Source organism: Oncorhynchus gorbuscha, linkage group LG23, assembly GCF_021184085.1.
Source record: "Oncorhynchus gorbuscha isolate QuinsamMale2020 ecotype Even-year linkage group LG23, OgorEven_v1.0, whole genome shotgun sequence".
NCBI classification, from domain to species: domain Eukaryota; kingdom Metazoa; phylum Chordata; class Actinopteri; order Salmoniformes; family Salmonidae; genus Oncorhynchus; species Oncorhynchus gorbuscha.
Window position 1 is genome coordinate 61,809,773 of NC_060195.1, and position 21,197 is coordinate 61,830,969.

General features: G+C 46.3%; 1 protein-coding gene across 1 annotated transcript; it reads right to left on the reverse strand.

The window, feature by feature from the left end:
* Positions 1-6: 6 nt before the first annotated feature.
* On the reverse strand, positions 7-20,844 carry LOC124011474 (SLIT and NTRK-like protein 3). Its single transcript, XM_046324903.1, has 10 exons — positions 20,613-20,844; positions 12,060-12,344; positions 11,614-11,865; positions 11,275-11,390; positions 10,403-11,037; positions 9,851-10,041; positions 7,924-8,027; positions 7,628-7,847; positions 7,273-7,399; positions 7-2,185 (listed from the first exon to the last, which is right to left on the reverse strand). The coding sequence occupies exons 2-10, from the start codon at positions 12,282-12,284 to the stop codon at positions 1,098-1,100; spliced, it is 2,958 nt and encodes a 985-aa protein (XP_046180859.1). The 5' UTR covers positions 12,285-12,344; positions 20,613-20,844; the 3' UTR covers positions 7-1,097.
* Between the last annotated feature and the right edge of the window lie 353 nt (positions 20,845-21,197).

Below are 21,197 nucleotides of genomic sequence, written 5' to 3' on the forward strand. Positions count from 1 at the left end.
CCATAAGTGTGTACTCATCTCAAGCACTTTTTTGAATGTATCGGACATGTGTATTAGACCCAGGTCTGGCTGCTAATTGCTAAGGCACTTGACTGTGTCATATCTCTTTCTTCCTCTTTCCACACCACAGGAGGCTGGTGAGAGGAGGACGGCTCATAATAATGGCTGGGACAGAGTGAATGGAATGGGACCCGACACATGTTGGATACCATTCCATTATTCTGTTCCAGCCATTACAATGAGCCCGTCCTCCTCAATGAAGGTACCACCAGCATCCTGTGGTCCACAGTAACACTCAGACACAGTGACACTAATACCAGGTATGTAGTGTCCAGGGTAAACACACTTCAACACCTCTTCCACGTTCTTTTCATATGGAAAGTGTTACATGCTACATTAGACACCCGTCAGACTGTGACTCTGCGTTTACACCCCCCTCTCTTTACCACTTCATTCCTGACTCCTCCCTGTGTCTCAGTCTCTCTTTCTCTCTCATTGTGTTTCATGATGTTATTGGAGAGGCAGAGCAACTGAGTGTCTCATCAGCAGGTCTTTCGAGAGAAAACATGAACACACACACTATACTGTCTAACATGAACAAACACACGCCCACTATATTGTCTAACATGAACACACACACACCCACCCACCACATTGTTTAATATACACACACACACACACACACACACACACACACACACACACACACACACACACACACACACACACACACACACACACACACACACACACACACACACACACACACACACACACACACACACACACACACACACACACACACACACACACACACACACACCACATTGTCTTGCTTTGTGATGCTGGGAATAAAAAAAGCCTGATACTTAGTATTTAGTCATCAACGGTACAAAAAATAATTGCTAGTCTCAGGCACTGATCTAGGATCAGCTTATCTTTTCCAAAGCCTCATCTAAGAGTAACTTCATCCTAGTCCTAACAGCTCTCGCCACACACAGGTTTACCTCTGCATATCAACATGTTCAAGACATGACATATTAGAGGAGTCATTTATTGTCAACGCCAGCGGTTCCATGGTAACATTAGAACATCTATTAGAACTGATAAGATCTGTCCAGGACTTCCATGTAATCCGGCTTGGTACTGAGTCTCATTCTCAACTCTCGCGGAAACTCTGAGTTCTGGCTCTGATTACTACTGCTTGGCCCCGCGCACGCTGTCATTGTAGTAACCACGAGTGATTGGCTGGCTCTAGTTTCCTCTTTGGGTTCGGGGGGCTGAAGGGGTTGTGGAGGGTGGGGATAGCGGGGTGGTGGGGGACGTGTATACCTGTCCGGCAGGTCTCGGAACTCTGGGACGGCGGCGGACATTCCAGAGATCCCAAACAGGCAGTCAACCAATCCCACCTTGGGGGTGGGGCCCTGGCTGTCTATGACCGTTGGGCAGAGGGTCCCGTTTCCATGGAGATCTGAAAGAGGGGGTCCCACTGCCCCGGCAACGGTACTGATGTGGGGACGAGACACCTCCATGTTACACTCTCGCTCTCTCTCTGCCACAAAACGATAGTGTCCTTCGCTCTCTCTCTCCCCCGCCGAGGGGTATCTTCGCACGTTCCCTTTCTCTTTAGAAGTAGAGAACTGCTTCTGTTGTTGCCATTGCTGCTTCACCACTGAATCATCCTCATTCTTATAGACTGGGCTACTGCACATGTGTGTTGAGGGACTGAGGTTAGGGTTAGGGCCAGGGTCGGCGGGGAGGATGCTATCGTAGACAAGGCTATGCTGCAAGGCAGACAGAGGAGGAGGGGTCTTCGGTACCGGTAACCTGTGGTGCTGCTGCTCGGTGAATATCCCACATTCCATCTGGATCCCAGCCAGATCCACCTCTCCCTGCCGCCGGAACGGCAGCTTGTCCCGCCTCCTCAGGGCATAGGCGATCAGCGCCGCTGCCGCAAAGAACGCCGACACGAACAGCACCAGCAGGCTGAGAACCAACACCGACAGAGGGATGGAAGTCTTAGGCAGGGGACCCAGGGGGCCATGGCCTGGCACAGGGTAGCCCAGAGAGAAATCACCGTCTGGGGCTGTGGAGCTGTTCCACTCCCCATGGTTCTCCACCGTGGCCTGGTGGGTGTCCAGGTCTGGACAGAGGAGGTCCAGGGAAAGAGAGCGAAGGTCTGTACCTACAACAAAGATACACAATGAAAAGAAAGGAACTTTCTTTAAGTCACTGAAGTACAACAAAACAAACAAATATAGGAACAACAGTGGAAGAGCCCCATGCATTCACCTACACTGCACACCTGTGTAGAGGAGCGTCAGCTTCACACATCCATGCATTCACCTACACTGCACACCTGTGTAGAGGAGCGTCAGCTTCACACATCCATGCATTCACCTACACTGCACACCTGTGTAGAGGAGCGTCAGCTTCACACATCCATGCATTCACCTACACTGCACACCTGTGTAGAGGAGCGTCAGCTTCACACATCCATGCATTCACCTACACTGCACACCTGTGTAGAGGAGCGTCAGCTTCACACATCCATTCATTCACCTACACTGCACACCTGTGTAGAGGAGCGTCAGCTTCACACATCCATGCATTCACCTACACTGCACACCTGTGTAGAGGAGCGTCAGCTTCACACATCCATGCATTCACCTACACTGCACACCTGTGTAGAGGAGCGGCAGCTTCACACATCCATGCATTCACCTACACTGCACACCTGTGTAGAGGAGCGTCAGCTTCACACATCCATGCATTCACCTACACTGCACACCTGTGTAGAGGAGCGTCAGCTTCACACATCCATGCATTCACCTACACTGCACACCTATGTAGAGGAGCGGCAACTTCACACATCCACGCCAGACATCACATTGAAGATACGCAAGGACCTCCCTTCACTGGTCAGAGAACACAAGAAGAGGGAGGCCACGTTCACAGCAAGTTCCCAGCAGGAGCCCTCCCCCCTTTTGAATACATATGTAAATGTGATATATATATATATATTTATGTATTTTAGAATATAGAATATATGAAGGAAAATACATTTGAATTGATTAAAGGTTCATTTTAAACACCATTCAAGGGAAGTGGGACTCTGATCTGATTTCATCAAATATAATAACGGTTTACATGAGTAGTTATATTTTAAAACACCACCAATAACTATTCATTTTAACACCAAAAAGATAGATTGTTGATCAATAATTGACAGGTTGGTTTCAAATGAGTTTCAACAGCTCACCCCATCTAGGAAAACTGACCACAACCACTACAACGATGCCACACTAACCCAAAACATTTTTTCGTTCACAAAACACACTCAGCAACAACCCAAAAGCATTAGTTGTGATTGGGTTGCAAAATGACCATAGTACAGTACCCTCCAACACACATGTACCACTACACCTGATGTCCCACTAATGTGGACATCTCTCTAAGCCTGTTAAGAGACGAGATTTGACTTCGTCATACATTTTGATTGAGACACTTATTTATATAATAATTATAGGAGCCACCTCCCATTTCTTATAGTCCCACACTAGGATTCTGTGGTCCCATGGTGTGGTTATGTTTAATATAGCTAGAGGACTTGTAAACACTGTAGCCATTGAAAAAGCTGTTACATGATATCAAATCAAATCAAATTTGTCATGTGCCGAATACAACAGGTGTAGACCTTACTGTGAAATGCTTACTGACAAGCCCTTTACCAACAATGGAATTCAAGAAAGTAGTAATATATATATATATTTTTATAGTAACACAATAAAATAACGAGGCTATATACAGGGGGTACCGAGTCAATGGGGGTACAGGTTAGTCAAGGTAATTTGTACATGTAGGTGGGGGTAAAGTGACTATGCATAGATAATAAACAGTGAGTAGCAGCAGTGTAAAAAGAAGGGGGGGCGGGGTTAATGCAAATAGTCCGGGTGGCTATTTGATTAACTGTTCAGCAGTCTTATGACTTGGGGGTAGAAGCTGTTATGGAGCCTTTTGGGCCTAGACTTGGTACCCTGGTACCGCTTGCCATGCAGTAGCAGAGAGAACAGTCTATGACTTGGGTGGCTGGAGTCTTTGACAATTTTTTGGGCCTTCCTATGACACTGCCTAGTATATAGGTCCTGGATGGCAGGAAGCTTGTTCCCAGTGGGCATTACCCCCCTGTAGCGCTTTATGGTCAGATGACGAGCAGTTGCCATACCAGGCGGTGATGCAACCGGTAAGTATGCTCTCGATGGTGCAGATGTAGAATCTTTTGAGGATCTGGGGACCCATGCCAAATCTTTTCAGTCTCCTAAGGGGGAAAAGGCATTGTCACACCCTCTTCAAGACTGCCTTCTACAGCTCATTGAGTGTGGTCTTAGGGTCAGCATTGGTTTGTGGTGGTAAATAGAAGGCTACGAAAAATATAGATTAAAACTCTCTTGGTAGATACTGTTGTCTACAGCTTATCATGAGGTACTCTACCTCAGGCAAGCAATACCTCGAGACTTCATCTCTTCAGTGGGTCATATGATTGAGTGTAGTCTGGCCCAGGAGTGGGAAGGTGAACGGAAAGGCTCTGGAGCAACGAACCGCCCTTGCTGTCTCTGCCTGGCCGGTTCCCCGTTTTCCACTGGGATTCTCTGCCTCTAACCCTGTTACGGGGGCTGAGTCACTGGCTTGCTGGGGCTCTCTCGTGCCGTCCCTGGGGGGGGATGCGTCACCTGGGTGGGTTGATTCACTGTTGTGGTCGGCCTGTCTGGGTTCCCCCCCCCCCACCCCTTGGGTTGTACCGTGTCGGAGATCTTTGTGGGCTATACTCGGCCTTGTCTCAGGATGGACCTGAGCCCTAGAACCATGCCCCAGGACTACCTGACATGATGACTCCTTGCTGTCCCCAGTCCACCTGGCCATGCTGCTGCTCCAGTTTCAACTGGCCTGGGCCCTAGGACCATGTCCCAGGACTACCTGACATGAGGACTCCTTGCTGTCCCCAGTCCACCTGGCCATGCTCCTGCTCCAGTTTCAACTGACCTGAGCCCTAGGACCGTGCCCCAGGACTACCTGACATGATGGCTCCTTGCTGTCCCCAGTCCATCTGACTGTGCTGCTGCTCCAGTTTCAACTGTTCTGCCTTATTATTATTTGACCATGCTGGTCATTTATGAACATTTGAACATCTTGGTCATGTTCTGTTATAATCTCTACCCGGCACAGCCAGAAGAGGACTGGCCACCCCACATAGCCCGGTTCCTCTCTAGGTTTCTTCCTAGGTTTTGGCCTTTCTAGGGAGTTTTTCCTAGCCACCGTGCTTTTACACCTGCATTGTTTGCTGTTTGGGGTTTTAGGCTGGGTTTCTGTACAGCACTTTGAGATATCAGCTGATGTACGAAGGGCTATATAAATAAATTTGATTTGATTTGATTTGATTTGACTTCCGTAATATTAGACATCGCGCACCAGCTGTTTTTGACAAATAGACACACGCCACCACCCATCGTCTTACCAGACGTAGCTGTTCTGTCCTGCCGATGCGCAGAAAAACCAGCCAACTGTATAATTTCCGTGTCGTCGTTCAGCCACAACTCTGTGAGACATAAGATATTACAGTTTTTAATGTCCCGTTGGTAGGATAGTCTCGAACGGAGCTCATCCAGTTTATTCTCCAGTGAGTGCACGTTGGCCAATAGAACGGATGGTAGAGGCGGGTTACCCGCTCGCCGACAAATTCTCACAAGGCACCCGGATCTGTGCCCTCTTTTCTTCATGCGAATGATGGGGATTTGGACATGGTCCGGGAGCAAGAGTATATCCTTCGCGTCGGACTCATTAAATAAAGAAATCATTGTCCAGTTCGAAGTGAGTAAACAAGGTTCTGATATCCAGAAGCTCTTTTCGGTTATAAGAGATGGTAGCAGAATTATGTACAAAATAAGCGAACAATGCGAGGAAAAACCCCCACAAAAAAGCAATTGGTTAGGAGCCCAAAAAACGGCAGCCATTCCCTCCGGCACCATTACCATGTAACAGCCTAGAGTAGCAGCCGATGTGTAGTGTTCAATGGAGGCATAGATTCCATGAGACTTTTGAAAACATTCACCTTTTTAGCCACTTATCCTTCATACAAGTGCACTATATATACAAAGGTATGTTGACAACCCTTCAAATGAGTGGATTTGGCTATTTCAGCTACACCCGTTGCTGACAGGTGTATAAAATCGAGCACACAGTCATGCAATCTCCTTACTGAAGAGCTCAGTGACTTTCAACGTGGCACCGTCATAGGATGCCACCTTTCCAACAAGTCAGTCCCGCTAGAGCTGCCCCGGATAACTGTTAGTGCTGTTATTGTGGAGTGGAAACGTCTAGGAGCAACAACGGCTCAGCCGCGAAGTGGTAGGCCACACAAGCTCACAGAACGGGACCGCTCTCTATCCATATAGTCTTTTTTCCATTTAATCAAATACTATGGAAATACCCCACACACTTTTCCCTTCCTTTAATATAATAATAATAATATATGCCATTTAGCAGACGATTTATCCAAAGCGACTTACAGTCATGTGTGCATACATTCTACGTATGGGTGATCCCGGGAATCGAACCCACTACCCTGGCGTTACAAGCGCCATGCTCTACCAACTGAGCTACAGAAGGACCATTTATTATTCATTCATCCTTTACATTCAGCACATTATCCCGGTTATTTCCTAATAAATCTGTTGTTTATAACGTATCTACTCTTCTCCACGATTGCCTTGTCATTTAACAGTACTCAGTTGCCTTCAGATAGAATTATGTGATAAGTAGTATTTATCCCTCGTTGCTAAATGATAGTTTCTTTCTGACTCAGAACAAACAAGTGGTGCCCGATTAATGAATTCACATAGACACTCCTTTACACCTGGGAAGTGTGGGAAGCGTCAAGGGGAGAGGAATGGTGAACGGTGTGGTAATGTTAACTGTGCTAGAAAAATAAATAACGATCCACACACTCTATATATACAGTATATAAACTCCCAGTCATTTATTGGGTAAAACACCAATGTTTCGGTAGCCTTCAGATGTTGCTGTTTTACCCAATAAATCACTGGGAGTTTATATGTATATAGAGAGTGTGCCCCTCTCTTTATTTATTTTCGTAGCTTACAGTTTATTCGCCGTTAGTCAGCACCTCTACACAAAATAATGTTCTCTGGGTGTGCGCCAGCTCATGCTTTTTATTAGAATGTTAACTGTGCTGCCATGAGCCTTAGACCCCGGTACCTGTGGTCTCTTCTGGTGAGTGACAGACCACCTCCCCCACCACCACCACCGCACTCAGGCCCTCCAGCCAGCGCTTCAGAGGGGCCGCATCACACCGGCACTCCCATGGGTTCTGCTGCAGGTCCACCTGGGTAGGAGATGATGAGAAAATGTGATTGGTGCCATACAAAATGAGGAACATCTGGACTAGTCCAGTTAGATGCTCTAGAATCCCCTTCACAGACAGACTGACAGACACACCTGTGCCCATACACATTACACACACACCTATACCAATACACACCGCCCCACTACACACACCTTGTCTGTACACACACCTAACCCCCTACAAACACCCCTCCCTTCCTCCTCATACCTGCACCAGTCCAGTGAGGTCCTCTAACACCCCCTCTACAGGCAGGCTGAGGAAGTGGTTGTTGCGGAGGTTGAGGCGAGAGAGGGAGATGACTTGGAACACTCCGATAGGAAGTGACCTCAGCAGGTTGGCGTTGAGGAAGAGCAGCTGGAGAGACGGCATGGGGCTGAACGCTCCCAACTCCACCACACTGATCTCATTGTACTCAAAGTACAGATACCTACAAGGAGACATGATCATACAGGACCCAGGAATGTGTGTGTGTGAGTGAGTGTGTGTGTGACAGTCAGTCCTACCTGAGGTTAAGTAGACCCAGGAACATGTGTGGGCTAAGCCTCTGCAGGTTGTTGCCATTCAGGTAGAGACTCCTCAGGGTCGGCAGGCTGGAGAACGCTCCCTCCTGGAGAACCAGACAGAGAGAAAGAGCGAGAGAGGGGAGAGAGACAGGGACAGAGAGAGACAGGGACAGAGATAGACAGAGGAAGAGAGAGAGAGGGGAGAGAGACAGAGAAAGAGAGAGACAGAAAGAGAGAGAGAGAAAGAGAGCGACAGAAAGAGAGAAAGAGAGCGAGAGTGAAAGAGAAGGTAAATACAGGGATTTCATGTCCATTGTGCCACAGGTCCCCTCAATGTTATCCAGGTGTATGCTGAGATCCAGGTTATAGGCCTAATGTTTTGTTGTTTAGTAATAATTAAATCATAGGTATCAAACTTGGCCATCAGTGCTCCCCGTGTATGACGCCTCAGACTAAAGACAATCTGAACCCTAGGAGATCCTACCCTAAACCTGAATAAAGGAGATCCTCTCTGGCCAACGACAACCTGAATAAAGGAGATCCTCTGGCTAACGACAACCTGAATAAAGGAGATCCTCTCTGGCCAACGACAACCTGAATAAAGGAGATCCTCTGGCTAACGACAACATGAATAAAGGAGATCCTCTCTGGCTAAAGACAACCTGAATAAAGGAGATCCTCTCTGGCCAACGACAACCTGAATAAAGGAGATCCTCTGGCTAACGACAACATGAATAAAGGAGATCCTCTCTGGCCAACGACAACGTGAATAAAGGAGATCCTCTGGCTAACGACAACATGAATAAAGGAGATCCTCTCTGGCCAACGACAACCTGAATAAAGGAGATCCTCTGGCTAAAGACAACCTGAATAAAGGAGATCCTCTCTGGCCAACGACAACCTGAATAAAGGAGATCCTCTGGCTAACGACAACCTGAATAAAGGAGATCCTCTGGCTAACGACAACCTGAATAAAGGAGATCCTCTCTGGCCAACGACAACCTGAATAAAGGAGATCCTCTGGCTAACGACAACCTGAATAAAGGAGATCCTCTGGCTAAAGACAACATTAATAAAGGAGATCCTCTGGCTAAAGACAACATGAATAAAGGAGACCCTCTCTGGCCAACGACAACCTGAATAAAGGAGATCCTCTGGCTAACGACAACCTCAATAAAGGAGATCCTCTCTGGTCAACGACAACCTGAATAAAGGAGATCCTCTGGCTAAAGACAACCTGAATAAAGGAGATCCTCTGGCTAACGACAACCTGAATAAAGGAGATCCTCTGGCTAACGACAGCATGAATAAAGGAGATCCTCTGGCTAACGACAACATGAATGAAGGAGATCCTCTGGCTAACGACAACCTGAGTAAAGGAGATCCTCTGGCTAACGACAACCTGAGTAAAGGAGATCCTCTGGCTAAAGACAACCTGAATAAAGGAGATCCTCTGGCTAACGACAACCTGAATAAAGGAGATCCTCTGGCTAAAGACAACCTGAATAAAGGAGATCCTCTGGCTAACGACAACCTGAATAAAGGAGATCCTATGGCTAAAGACAACCTGAATAAAGGAGATCCTCTGGCTAAAGACAACCTGAATAAAGGAGATCCTCTGGCTAAAGACAACCTGAATAAAGGAGATCCTCTGGCTAAAGACAACCTGAATAAAGGAGATCCTCTGGCTAAAGACAACCTGAATAAAGGAGATCCTCTGGCTAAAGACAACCTGAATAAAGGAGATCCTCTGGCTAAAGACAACCTGAATAAAGGAGATCTAGCTAAAGACAACCTGAATAAAGGAGATCCTCTGGCTAAAGACAACCTGAATAAAGGAGATCCTCTGGCTAAAGACAACCTGAATAAAGGAGATCCTCTGGCTAAAGACAACCTGAATAAAGGAGATCCTCTGGCTAAAGACAACCTGAATAAAGGAGATACGGTTGTTTCCCAGGTGAAGTAGATCCAGACTGGAAAAATTCCAGAAATCTGACTTATAGATCCGCTGGATGAGGTTGCCGCTGAGGTACAGCTTCCGTCCGTTGAGGGGGCGTGGCGTGAGCTGGGACACATTATGGAAGCCGCTCTCCTTACAGTTGACTGTCAACCCTAGGTCTGGAACAATATACTGAATCAACTTTATTTGTACAGCTCTTTTCATACATTTCATCCCAAAGTGTTTTGCATTGAGAACATATGCAAAGCTAGTCTCAGCAGTATGACATCATCAGACACAATGGGGCGACTTCCTGTTTACAGACAACAACATAATTCATATTTGTCACTGGTGCATAGTGCAATGATTGTCCCTGTTAGTTTGTGTCCCTTGTGGCTTGCCCACATTGTGAATAGCACAATAGTAGCAGTCTTGGCAAATTCAAAACTTGTTGTTGTTTATATCTGTTATCAGGAAGTCACCCTGCTGTGTGTGATGATGTCACACTGCTGAGCCAAAGAAGTCCCATCCAAACTGTACCTGAGATGTGGAGGTTACAGGTGCACCCCAGAGGACATATGATGGGGATGGGGGGGCGAGTCTGGTACCCTGCGATGGGAGGGGGCTGGTTGGGGAGGAGGCTACGCTGGGTGGGGGGTGTCCTGGAGGGCCGGGGACGCTTGGTGGGCCGAGGGGACCTCTCTCTCCCCCTCCGCTCCACCGATGATGAAGAAGTCGACGAAGATGAGGTATGTGTGTTCTGATGGTGAACCATGGAGGACGGTTTGGTTGGTCTGGGCCTCCCAGGCTTGGGGTTCGCTTTCGGGTTAGAAGGCGGATGCTGAGGAGGCTGTACCCCTCCGTGCTTCTCCCTCTCTCCCTCCTTCTCCCCCTCTCCCTCCACCTCTCCGGCACACAGTTCTTTGCGTGGTATCTCCCTCAGGTCTTTCCCGTGCAGGTGGAAGGGGTATTCGCAGGTGATGTCCCCCACCACTGCGGTGTAAGGGATGTGTCCCAGCCAGGTCTGCAGCTGGACTGCCTCACAGCCACAGATCCAGGGGTTCTCCTCCAGCTGGAGCTCCATCAGGCTACGGCCCATGTACTCCAGGGTCCCGGCGTAGGCCAGGCTCTTCAGACGGTTCCCCCGCAGGTCCAGGTGGGTCAGAGACACAGATCTGGGGGTGGAAGGGATCATTACGGCTGGTGTCAATTCCATTTCAATTCAGGAATGAAACTGAAATTTCGAAAAATTGGAAATGGAATTGGTGATCATGTTATTGAAGAATAAGGAACATGACGGATACATGTTATAGATGTGATTGAAAACAACTTTTTCAGACAGTTACCTTGGTCAGAGCGAGAAACAGACCCATGATGTGAACATAGTGCAGGGTTATTAATCAGGTAGATACCTGAAGAGGTGAGGAGGCAGAGCAGGGATCAGGTTGTCGTTGAGGATGAGCACTCGTAATTTAAGCAGGTAGCGTAGCGCCCCGCTGTCGATGCGTTTGATGACATTGTAGTCGGCCTGTAGGTAGAGGGGATAAAGGTAAAGTCAAAGTGTTCAAATGTGACATGTTGACACAGACAGGAACTCATCAGGCTCAGGAGATCACACATAACTTATTGATTATCGTTGTCACAGTAAATATGGATGAGGACCAATCCCAGGGATGGTCAATCCTTATCCCTAAGGATTGACCATAGTTTTTATTGATGGTTCTGATGGGTAGTAATGATGTCAGGCCTACCTGCAGGTACTCCAGTGCCTCCAGACCAGAGAAGGTGTCGTTGCGGAACACATCCAGCTTGTTCTCGTGGAGGTAGAGGCGTCTCAGTGTCCCCAGACCATGAAACGCCCCGGCACGGATGTCCTGCAGCGCGTTGTTGCCTAGGTTTATCGCCACGGCATTGCTATGGTGCAGGAAGCCGTTGCTATAGAGACGCCTCAAGGAGTTCTTCTGCAGGTTGAGCTTGAAGGGGCGGAGCCAGGACTGGGACACCTGATTGTTTGATTGATTGATTGGTTGGTTGACTTTATTTAATCATATACAAATACGTATATGCCAAAACAGAAACAGTACATTTAGTGCAGTAATGCAGTACCGTGCAGAACAGGGTTGTTTATTAATATACTACTGCAGTATGTATATTATAATATGAAGTACATTAGATTAGGGTAATGCAGTGCAGTCACCTGGCTGGCGTTAGTGAAGCCCCGCCCATCACAGTGCACGTGCAACACACCCTCTTTGACCTCGCACGTGCACGGCTCGAAGCACGGTTCGTCCACCTCCTCCTCCGAGCTGTCCACCATAGGGGTGTGTGTGGAGGTGGGTGTCGGGGTGTGTGTGTGAGTGTGTGTCTGGGTCGGGGTCACACAACCCAGGACCACCACAGACAGCAGGGAGAGCCACAGCATCCTACCTCCTCTGCCTTCAGCCCAGCCCAGGGCAGCGGCACACACCCACCCCTCACCGCACTGCATATAGAAACACAAACATGACTACTGTTAAATGGGTTCCTATCAGACCCAGCCCAGGGCAGCGGCACACACCCACCCCTCACCACACTACATACAGAAATACACACATGACTACTGTTAAATGGGTTCCTATCAGACCCAGCAGAGTGATGCTTATGCATGTCCCTTTGTGAACTACTGGCACCGTCGCATTAACGTTACTGTTCCTGGTTGTACTCTGGTTTCACATCCTGAAACCAACACTTGGACTGGTACCAGAATAAAACAGGTTTCACATGAGTGAATTTTTTTTATTTTTTTATTTCACCTTTATTTAACCAGGTAGGCTAGTTGAGAACAAGTTCTAATTTGCAACTGCGATCTGGCCAAGATAAAGCATAGCAGTGTGAACAGACAACAACACAGAGTTACACATGGAGTAAACAATTAACAAGTCAATAACACAGTAGAAAAAAAGAGAGTCTATATACATTGTGTGCAAAAGGCATGAGGAGGTAGGCGAATAATTACAATTTTGCAGATTAATACTGGAGTGATAAATGATCAGATGGTCATGTACAGGTAGAGATATTGGTGTGCAAAAGAGCAGAAAAGTAAATAAATATAAACAGTATGGGGATGAGGTAGGTAAAATTGGGTGGGCTATTTACCGATAGACTATGCACAACTGCAGCAAACGGTTAGCTGCTCAGATAGCAGATGTTTGAAGTTGGTGAGGGAGATAAAAGTCTCCAACTTCAGCGATTTTTGCAATTCGTTCCAGTCACAAGCAGCAGAGAACTGGAACGAAAGGCGGCCAAATGAGGTGTTGGCTTTAGGGATGATCAGTGAGATACACCTGCTGGAGCGCGTACTACGGGTGGGTGTTGCCATCGTGACCAGTGAACTGAGATACGGCGGAGCTTTACCTAGCATGGACTTGTAGATGACCTTGAGCCAGTGGGTCTGGCGATGAATATGTAGCGAGGGCCAACCGAATAGAGCATACAGGTCGCAGTGGTGGGTGCTTTAGTAACAAAACGGATGGCACTGTGATAAACTGCATCCAGTTTGCTGAGTAGAGTATTGGAAGCTATTTTGTAGATGACATCGCCGAAGTCAAGGATCGGTAGGATAGTCAGTTTTACTAGGGTAAGTTAGGCAGCGTGAGTGAAGGAGGCTTTGTTGCGGAATAGAAAGCCGACTCTAGATTTTATTTTAGATTGGAGATGTTTGATATGAGTCTGGAAGGATAGTTTACAGTCTAGCCAGACACCTAGATACTTATAGATGTCCACATATTCTAGGTCGGAACCACCCAGGGTGGTAATGCTAGTCGGGCGTGCGGGTGCAGGCAGCAAACGGTTGAAAAGCATGCATTTGGTTTTACTAGCGTTTAAGAGCAGTTGGAGGCCACGGAAGGAGTGTTGTATGGCACTGAAGCTCGTTTGGAGGTTAGATAGCACAGTGTCCAGGGACGGGCCGGAAGTATACAGAATGGTGTTGTCTGCGTAGAGGTAAATGTAAATGTAAATGGAATCGCCCGCAGCAAGAGCAACATCATTGATATATACAGAGAAAAGAGTCGGCCTGAGAATTGAACCCTGTGGCACCCCCATAGAGACTGCCAGAGGACCGGACAGCATGCCCTCCGATTTGACACACTGAACTCTGTCTGCAAAGTAGTTGGTGAACCAGACAAGGCAGTCATTAGAAAAACCGAGGCTACTGAGTCTGCCGATATGGTGATTGACAGAGTCGAAAGTTTTGGCAAGGTCGATGAAGACGGCTGCACAGTACTGTCTTTTATCGATGGCGGTTATGATATCGTTTAGTACCTTGCGCGTGGCTGAGGTGCACGCGTGACCGGCTCGGAAACCAGATTGCACAGCGGAGAAGGTACGGTGGGATTCGAGATGGTCAGTGACCTGTTTGTTGACTTGGCTTTCAAAGACCTTAGATAGGCAGGGCAGGATGGATATAGGTCTGTAACAGTTTGGGTCCAGGATGTCTCCCCCTTTGAAGAGGGGGATGACTGCGGCAGCTTTCCAATCCTTGGGGATCTCAGACGATATGAAAGAGAGGTTGAACATGCTGGTAAAAGGGTTCTGAGACAATGGCGGCGGATAGTTTCAGAAATAGAGGGTCCAGATTGTCAAGCCCAGCTGATTTGTACGGGTCCAGGTTTTGCAGCTCTTTCAGAACATCTGCTATCTGGATTTGGGTAAAGGAGAACCTGGAGAGGCTTTGGCGAGTAGCTGCGGGGGGGGCGGAGCTGTTGGCCGAGGTTGGAGTAGCCAGGAGGAAGGCATGGCCAGCCATTGAGAAATGCTTGTTGAAGTTTTCGATAATCATGGATTTATCGGTGGTGACCGTGTTACCTAGCCTCAGTGCAGTGGGCAGCTGGGAGGAGGTGCTCTTGTTCTTCATGGACTTTACAGTGTCCCAGAACTTTTTGGAGTTAGAACTACAGGATGCAAATTTCTGCCTGAAGAAGCTGGCCTTTGCTTTCCTGACTGACTGTGTATTGGTTCCTGACTTCCCTGAACAGTTGCATATCGCGGGGACTATTCGATGCTATTGCAGTCCGCCACAGGATGTTTTTGTGCTGGTCGAGGGCAGTCAGGTCTGGAGTGAACCAAGGGCTATATCTGTTCTTAGTTCTGCATTTTTGGAACGGAGCATGCTTATATAAAATGGTGAGGAAGTTACTTTTAAAGAATGACCAGGCATCCTCAACTGACGGGATGAGGTCAATGTCCTTCCAGGATACCTGGGCCAGGTCGATTAGAAAGGCCTGCTCACAGAAGTGTTTTAGGGAGCGTTTGACAGTGATGAGGGGTGGTCGTTTGACTGCGGATCCGTAGCAGATACAGGCAATGAGGCAGTGATCGCTGAGATCCTGGTTGAAGACAGCGGAGGTGTATTTGGAGGGCCAGGTGGTCAGGATGACGTCTATGAGGGTGCCCTTGTTTACAGATTTAGGGTTGTACCTGGTGGGTTCCTTGATGATTTGTGTGAGATTGAGGGCATCTAGCTTAGATTGTAGGACTGCCGGGGTGTTAAGCATATCCCAGTTTAGGTCAAAACATCATTTTATATCGTTTTATCAGCTATATGAGTTATAGTGCTATATTTAAGCACTAAGGTGCGAGGGGGTGTGGTATATGGCCAATATAACATGGCTAAGGGCTGTTCTTAGGCACAACGCAACGTAGAGTAAATATTATTATAAACTGAGTGGTTCGAGCCCTGAATGCTGATTGGCTGACAGCTGTGGTATATCAGACCATATACAAAAGGTATGACAAAACATTTATTTTTACTGCTCTAATTACGTTGGTAAACAGTTTATAATAGCAATAAGGCACCTCTGGGATTTGTGATATATGGCCAATATACCACGGCTAAAGGCTGTATCTAGGCACCCCGCGTAGCGTCATGCTTAAGAACAGCCCGTAGCTGGTATAATGGCCATATACCACACCTCCTCTGACCTTATTACTTAATTATAATATAATGACAGTTTATAGAATATATATTTATATAGGAGTTATAGCACGGTTCAGGATACATAATGCTTCAGGTTCCATACCAGTGTTAGGGAATAATCCGAATTAGTTGGTAACATAGGTAAGATGTTTTATATTCATGTTTGTAAGTTACTTCTCATCAGAATGTTTATTTTTGTATAATACTGTGTCAATACTGTGCAGTCATCTGTTCTCTGTCAAGACGGAGGGTCTGCTGTCCGGACCTCTGGCAGTCTCTATGGGGGTGCCACAGGGTTCAATTATTGGAACGACTCTCTTCTCTGTATACATCAATGAGGTCGCTCTTGCTGCTGGTGAGTCTCTGATCCACCTCTACGCAGACGACACCATTCTGTATACTTCTGGCCCTTCTTTGGACACTGTGTTAACAACTCACCAGGCAAGCTTCAATGCCATACAACACTCCTTCCGTGGCCTCCAATTGCTCTTAAATACAAGTAAAACTAAATGCATGCTCTTCAACCGATCGCTACCTGCACCTACCCGCCTGTCCAACATCACTACTCTGGACGGCTCTGACTTAGAATACGTGGACAACTACAAATACTTAGGTGTCTGGTTAGACTGTAAACTCTCCTTCCAGACCCATATCAAACATCTCCAATCCAAAGTTAAATCTAGAATTGGCTTCCTATTTCGCAACAAAGCATCCTTCACTCATGCTGCCAAACATACCCTTGTAAAACTAACCATCCTACTAATCCTCGACTTTGGCGATGTCATTTACAAAATAGCCTCCAATACCCTACTCAACAAATTGGATGCAGTCTATCACAGTGCAATCCGTTTTGTCACCAAAGCCCCATATACTACCCACCAGTGCGACCTGTATGCTCTCGTTGGCTGGCCCTCGCTTCATACTCGTCGCCAAACCCACTGGCTCCATGTCATCTACAAGACCCTGCTAGGTAAAGTCCCCCCTTATCTCAGCTCGCTGGTCACCATAGCATCTCCCACCTGTAGCACACGCTCCAGCAGGTATATCTCTGTAGTCACCCCCAAAACCAATTCTTTCTTTGGCCGCCTCTCCTTCCAGTTCTCTGCTGCCAATGACTGGAACGAACTACAAAAATCTCTGAAACTGGAAACACTTATCTCCCTCACTAGCTTTAAGCACCAACTGTCAGAGCAGCTCACTGATTACTGCACCTGTACTTTGCCCACCTATAATTTAGCCCAAACAACTACCTCTTTCCCTACTGTATTGTATTTATTTATTTGTTTTGCTCCTTTGCACCCCATTATTTTTATTTCTACTTTGCACATTCTTCCATTGCAAAACTAACATTCCAGTGTTTTACTTGCTATATTGTATTTACTTCACCACCATGGCCTTTTTGCCTTTACCTCCCTTCTCACCATTTGCTCACATTGTATATAGACTTGTTTCTACTGTATTATTGACTGTATGTTTGTTTTACTCCATGTGTAACTCTGTGTCGTTGTATCTGTCGAACTGCTTTGCTTTATCTTCGCCAGGTCGCAATTGTAAATGAGAATTTGTTCTCAACTTGCCTACCTGGTTAAATAAAGGTGAAATAAAAGTTGCTTGGGCCGGAGAGAGGGGAGAGGTCAAGCGTGTATCTCTTGGTTCCACAATGTCTGTGTGCCAGTCAATGTGTCTCTGTGATCTTGTCAAGATAGGATGGATTTGATATATGCCTGTTGATATGAGGATTTGTTTAGGTTCTGAGTTTGAGAAAAGGACATAGTTTAAGAGACAAAGCTGAACGATAAATTATGGCCAATGCTGTCTGGCTATGTGTGTCTTTGCTATATAGGATCTCAGTTGCAATGTGTAAGGGACTCTCAGAGAATTCATTTATAGACACTGAATTGATCTGAGAGTCACAGGGTTGTGATGGAGCTCATATAATTAAAAATGGACTTTATGATAGCTCTGACTTGTGTGTGGTTTGCTCTCATGATTTGGTAAATACAGGAAATGTCCACGATACCATACAGTGACGTGGAAAACACCCATTACATTCATCAACAGGGAACTAACAACAGCAATCCAAGTCCATTATAATACATTAGGTTGATTACCATGATAATACAGCAGATAGCATGAGAGAGGATCTGAAGACCTCTTCGGGACATAAGAGGCTGCTTTAAAATCATAATGACAGTCAGAGCGATGCTGATGATGACAATAAAATAATAGATTATAAACACAGGGCCGGATGGATGAGAGGAGAAGACTGCACTCGAAAACAAGAGATGCAATATGCTGTCTTTAACCTGGAAAATGACATCAGGAGAAGGAGAAATCAGGAGTCTCTCTTTGCCTGATTCATGTAACTTGGAGGCCACCATGCAGAAGGTAATGGGCTACTAATCAGAAAACAATAACAATCAGAAGCTACTAGCTAATTCTATTGCTCCTGCATATAGACAGACACAGAGCCGGCTGGCTACTGGACGAGATTAGTTTAGAAGCAGCTAGCACACACTGAAGAAGGCCATGATAATGAAGGTAATGTTTTATTTTTAAATAAAAAGATAATGCAATGATAACAACAACAGCAATTACAACAAGGATAATGCAACAACAAGGATAACGTAATAAACACAGTGATAATGCTACAACGAGGATAATGCAATAAGGTGCAGTGGCAATGTAACAACAAGGACCACGTGACAAAAAAAAATGTGTCGATAATGTAACACTAAGGATAATGCAATAAAAGGTGATGATAAGGTCATGATTTGAATCAGTGGCTGGGAAAATACTGCAGTACGATAAACAGACAACCCGAGATGAGATGTCAGGGAGAGGTGATTTTGGAAGGAGAGGAAAGGGACAAGGGGGGAGAAGAGGAGAAGGGGAGTGGAAAAGAAAGGTGGGAGAGGAGAGGATGATAGATATGAAAAGAAGACTGGAGAGCAGGGAAGATAAGATGAGAGACGGGGGAAGAGAAGAAAATAGAAGATTGGAGTGAGGGGGAAATGAGCAGAGGAAGAGAGGGAGCAGAAGAGAGAGAAAATAAGAGGAGAAAAGAAAAGAGAGGACTGAGGGTCTTGTGAAAAGAGGAGAGGAGGAGCAGAATGGTGTGCTGAAGAAAGAGGATTGATTGCGTAACCATGAGTAACCGTGAGTCAGTCAGTCAAGGCTATATCGTGTCTCTCTTTCTCTCCCGCTCTCTCTCACACAGAGACACACACACACAGACACACACAGGAGAGCTCCAAGTGAAACAGCTCAAATCTATTGATATTGATTGTATCAAAAGCCTTCCTTATCCCTGCACACAGTGTTCCCTGGCTGGAGAGAAATATAAGGAGAGAAAGAGAGAGAGAGTGTGTGTCTGTGTGTGTGTGAGAGAGAGAGGTTTGTAGATTCAGTGGATAAATACATGCAGGTTTGTATTGAGTGGATAAATACATGCAGGTTTGTATTGAGTGGATAAATACATGCAGGTTTGTAGATTCAGTGGCTAAATACATGCAGTGGATAAATACATGCAGGTTTGTATTCAGTGGCTAAATACATGCAGGTTTGTATTGAGTGGATAAATACATGCAGGTTTGTATTGAGTGGATAAATACATGCAGGTTTGTATTGAGTGGATAAATACATGCAGGTTTGTATTCAGTGGATAAATACATGCAGGTTTGTATTGAGTAGATAAATACATGCAGGTTTGTATTCAGTGGATAAATACATGCAGGTTTGTATTCAGTAGATAAATACATGCAGGTTTGTATTCAGTGGATAAATACATGCAGGTTTGTATTCAGTAGATAAATACATGCAGGTTTGTATTAAGTGGCTAAATACATGCAGGTTTGTATTAAGTGGCTAAATACATGCAGGTTTGTATTAAGTGGCTAAATACATGCAGGTTTGTATTAAGTGGCTAAATACATGCAGGTTTGTATTAAGTGGCTAAATACATGCAGGTTTGTATTAAGTGGATAAATACATGCAGGTTTGTATTCAGTGGACTCTAGTATCCTTTTCACGCTGTAATTATGACTAAAACATATTGTGCTGGATCAATATTTAAATAGCCACTATTGAAGTATTGCAATTTGGTCCTCATTGGATAATGACTGTCTGACCTACAAGACAACGCTGTTTACTTCCTCTAGCCACTTGATTGGCTAATAACTCAGGCCCCTCTCTCTCCTGTCACCCTCTCTCATTTTTCATCTCTCTCTCTCACAGAAATCTATTCATCCATCCATCCACTCATCTATCCATTCATCTATGCATACAGAACAGGTGTGGTTAGACCTACTTTGCTTTTCTATCGTGACTCTTCCTTCCTTCCTACCTTCCTCCCTCTGTTCTCCATCCCCTGCACCGTGGCGCAAACCAACCAGCAATGACCGCGGCAGCTGCTTACTACAACACATATTCATGTCACATAATCCCAGCGTCTACCTTTCCTGACGAACCCCCTGTCCAACCAGGGCCGATACAGAGCTGTCCCTGCCCGGCGCAACCCGGCCACTCTTCCCTAGAAACAAAACGTACCATCCAAAACCAAGACTATGGAAATAGCTTTATCCATACAATAATGTCAATTAGTAACATTACTGGTCACAATTGTAATTATAGAATTAGTGCGTGTCCAAATAGTTATTAATATAACCTATTAATGCACTAAATCCTTGGCACTAACGCAAACCATTTATATTCGCCTTTGTCTGCCTCCCCCTGCCCCTCCCGCTAGCGCTAAGAACCATACAGCCGCAGTGGGGAGACTGGGTCTTTACTCACTCAGGTTCCGCGAAGAAATCCACGAACAGCCGATGGGAGACTTTATGCGTTGGCTGTCGACATGTCTGTTTGCTTTTCAGCTGCACTCTTCCTTCCCTCTCTCCTTTCCCCTCCTGGAGCGGTTGAGGCGGATGGGGGGAGCAGAGGGAACGTGACAGGACTGCAATGTGGGTGAGAGAGAGAGAGAGAGAGAGAGAGAGAGAGAGAGAGAGAGAGAGAGAGAGAGAGAGAGAGAGAGCGAGAGCGCACCGATTCAGAATGCAGGTCTGTTCCCCTCTACAGCGCTCAACAGTGCTGCCCGCGGGAACTCAGCTGCGGCGCGGGACTGCCACCGAACACGCGCATGATGCTGCGCGGATTGGATGACTTGTCTCTCCATCTTTGATAACCGGGTAGCCTAATTAAAGTAAAGAAAATAAAGTAGCCAAAAGGACAATACAAGAAAGAAGGAATGAGTGGAGGGAAGTGGGAAACTGGGGAAGTATTCGAAGAAGAAGCAAGTTTGGATTTAGTGCCATGCTTCATTATATTTGACCGGGCGCGCTCATTTGGCGCTCAAATCAAGTCAGCTGATTTGCCATATCC

Excerpts from the sequence above, each read along its gene's own strand:
- LOC124011474 (XM_046324903.1), bottom strand. The coding sequence starts at position 12,284 with ATGCTGTGGCTCTCCCTGCTGTCTGTGGTGGTCCTGGGTTGTGTGACC. Across the intron at positions 11,391-11,613 it reads AGGCACTGGAGTACCTGCAG|GCCGACTACAATGTCATCAA; the intron begins GTAGGCCTGACA and ends CTCTACCTACAG. Across the intron at positions 8,028-9,850 it reads ACCGTATCTCCTTTATTCAG|GAGGGAGCGTTCTCCAGCCT; the intron begins GTTGTCTTTAGC and ends CTGGTTCTCCAG.